Source organism: Crocuta crocuta, unplaced genomic scaffold, assembly GCF_008692635.1.
Source record: "Crocuta crocuta isolate KB4526 unplaced genomic scaffold, BGI_CrCroc_1.0 scaffold562, whole genome shotgun sequence".
NCBI lineage: Eukaryota > Metazoa > Chordata > Mammalia > Carnivora > Hyaenidae > Crocuta > Crocuta crocuta.
This window is the reverse complement of record NW_027531012.1, coordinates 29570-32024: the sequence shown is the minus strand read 5'-3', so window position 1 is coordinate 32024 and position 2455 is coordinate 29570. Positions and strand designations below refer to the sequence as shown.

The window sequence follows — 2455 nt, the reverse complement described above, 5'->3', positions numbered from 1 at the left end:
TGGTGGTGGGAAGAGGAGTATAGAACCCAGTTGGGCCATAAAATTATGGATTCCAAAGCTATTGATAACCAAGGGTGTGAGTCCTTTGAGTTCATGGAGTCCAGATTTTCTGAAATTGTATTCTTTTTTTTTTTTTTACTTAAAAATAGTTGTATTTATATTCCACAATTTGCTCGAATACTGGTTTTCTTATAAGCTTTCTACAGGATGTTTTTTAAACAAATTCTTCACATTGTGTCTTGACTATGTACTTAGGGAATTTCAGGGAAATAGTTCTGTGTGTTTTTATAGCTTAATTTGTACTAAAGGGATGGCAGGAGGTCACATGCAGTCCATGTGGGATTCTAACATGACATTTAGTGAGTTTTCTGACGTGGACCATCCCTTTGACGCTGAAGGTAACGCATCTGTTGAAAGAAGTGATTGTAGATTTGGATTACTGCTCTCTGCATCTTCCAGTTTTTCTGTGTTATCTTCCCAATTAATGTGGAATCTTGTAACTCTGGGATTAGATGCCAAAATGTTCCTTTGAAGCTTAGAAAAGTCTGGTTTTACTGGCGGATTTTCCCTTAATTCCGTCCCGGTATATTCATTATTTACATAATAGCCAACTCTAATAAATTCTTGACCTCGATAGGTGCATGTAATTAGCACAACTGTTACACCTATTGCATCTGCATCTGGAATGAGTCCTGGATTAGGTGCATCAGCCTGAAATACAAACATATGCCTTCCTGCAGGAACAGGGCCCACTAATACAGAGTCTAACACTTGATCGTATTCTTCACTTTCTGCAGAGCCCACATAGATAATTTTCCATTCCAAGTCTTCAGACAGGTCCTCGATGCACTCGAAGGTGATCTCGAACTGAAACGGGTTGTAGAAAGGAGAAGGGTTATCCAGCACCACTACATTGTTCACCTGAACCTTTGCCATATTTTGAAAAAAACACAAACAATGGGAACGGGGGCTTGTTGCGGCACAATAAAGTCCAGCGCGCGGCCGCTCGGGAGAGCGTAGACCCCCGCCCCGGCGCCTGCCCGACGTCGTGCAGCGGCTCTGAAATTGTATTCTGAGGAAGATGTTAATGAGCATTCCCTGAAACAAAGTTCCCAGGGCGAAAACGTTTAGGAACTACAGCACACTACATTTCTCTTTGGAGACTTGTCATGCATATTAATGAGAAATTCTGTTGTAAAGAACATAATTTAACTTTAGCTTAATGATCATTATCCAAATTTATTTGACTTTGGAATTCTTTTATTCCCATGAAACAACCATTAGCATCCCACAATGCTACAATTCTTTTGCTAGCCCTTTGGGAAGCTTCAATGAAGACATATGTAGAAACTGAATCTTGAATAGACAAAGTAACTCCCAATGGTGGTAGAATCAACTCTTGGTAGAATCAGGATTAGAACTCTTGATATTTTTTCCCCCCGTACTTTACCTGTGAGGCCCAGCTGCCTCTCTCATGTAATCCTAAGGATGTGCTAAGATTGTTTGGTCTCATTTTCAGCTGAGGCTCAAAGCCAATAAGAGCAAACTACTACCGTATTCCAAAATAATGGTGTTAGACCTCTGAGCAAGACTCCCACATGATGAGGCAGACCACTCAGAGCCAGTATTCACTAAGAGACTGAAGTCGGAAACTGGACTTAATTGTCTTAAGAGAATGGTCATTATATAATGACATATGAGTGTTCCCTTTCCCTTCAAGTACAGTGACAGTGGCTTCCAGGGACTATCCCACAGGCTACTTCGCATCTCCTGCCCAAAAGGAGGCTGGAAATCAGCCTGCAGGTGCAGATCAAAAAGCCATGCTTTAGGAAATAACCACAAGTCCACCAGTGACGGGACAAAAGGGACATTTTCCCACCATGGGCTCATGAGAGAGCTAACCTGGAGTCCTTATAAAAGACTTGGCACAGGAGGGCATCTGGGATTGGGGGTCAAAACAGAAAAATGATTGTGAAGTTGGATTATTGAGACTCAGAGCCAAAGAAGGGTTTTTATTTTATTTAATAGTGTTCCATTTTTAATTTTTTAAATGTTTTTATTTATTTATGAGGGAGAGAGAGAGAGACAGCATGAGCAGGGGAAGGTCAGAGAGAGAGGGAGACACAGAATCCAAGTCAGGCTCCAGGCTCTGAGCTAGCTGTCAGCAAGCACAGAGCCCGACGCGAGGCTAGAACCCATGAACCCACGAACCGTGAGATCATGACCTGAGCCGAAGTCAGACGCTGAACTGACTGAGCCACCCAGGTGCCCTAAAAGAAGGGTTTTTAAAAGCTACTCTGAAGGCACAGCAGGTGTGTCATCCGGTGACTGGGGATTCTCTGAGAGTCACAGAGTTCTGGCCCAGAGACCAAGTCGGCTTTTAACATTAGTGTGGCCAAGGTGAGTTATGCTGGTTCAGTGTAGGAGGAAAGGTCCCCCAGTTCTCCCTTACCTA

The 2455-nt window shown here is 42.9% G+C and overlaps 1 protein-coding gene across 1 annotated transcript; it reads right to left on the bottom strand.

Annotated features, from left to right (window-relative positions):
* Window positions 1-218: 218 nt before the first annotated feature.
* On the bottom strand, window positions 219-1052 carry LOC144237170 (histone chaperone ASF1). Its single transcript, XM_077770852.1, has one exon. It carries the CDS (start codon window positions 934-936, stop codon window positions 322-324), a length of 615 nt encoding a protein of 204 aa, XP_077626978.1. The 5' UTR covers window positions 937-1052; the 3' UTR covers window positions 219-321.
* Window positions 1053-2455: the final 1403 nt, after the last annotated feature.

Bases quoted from the DNA above. Each gene is read 5' to 3' on its own strand.
- LOC144237170 (XM_077770852.1), bottom strand. From the start codon at position 936: ATGGCAAAGGTTCAGGTGAACAATGTAGTGGTGCTGGATAACCCTTCT.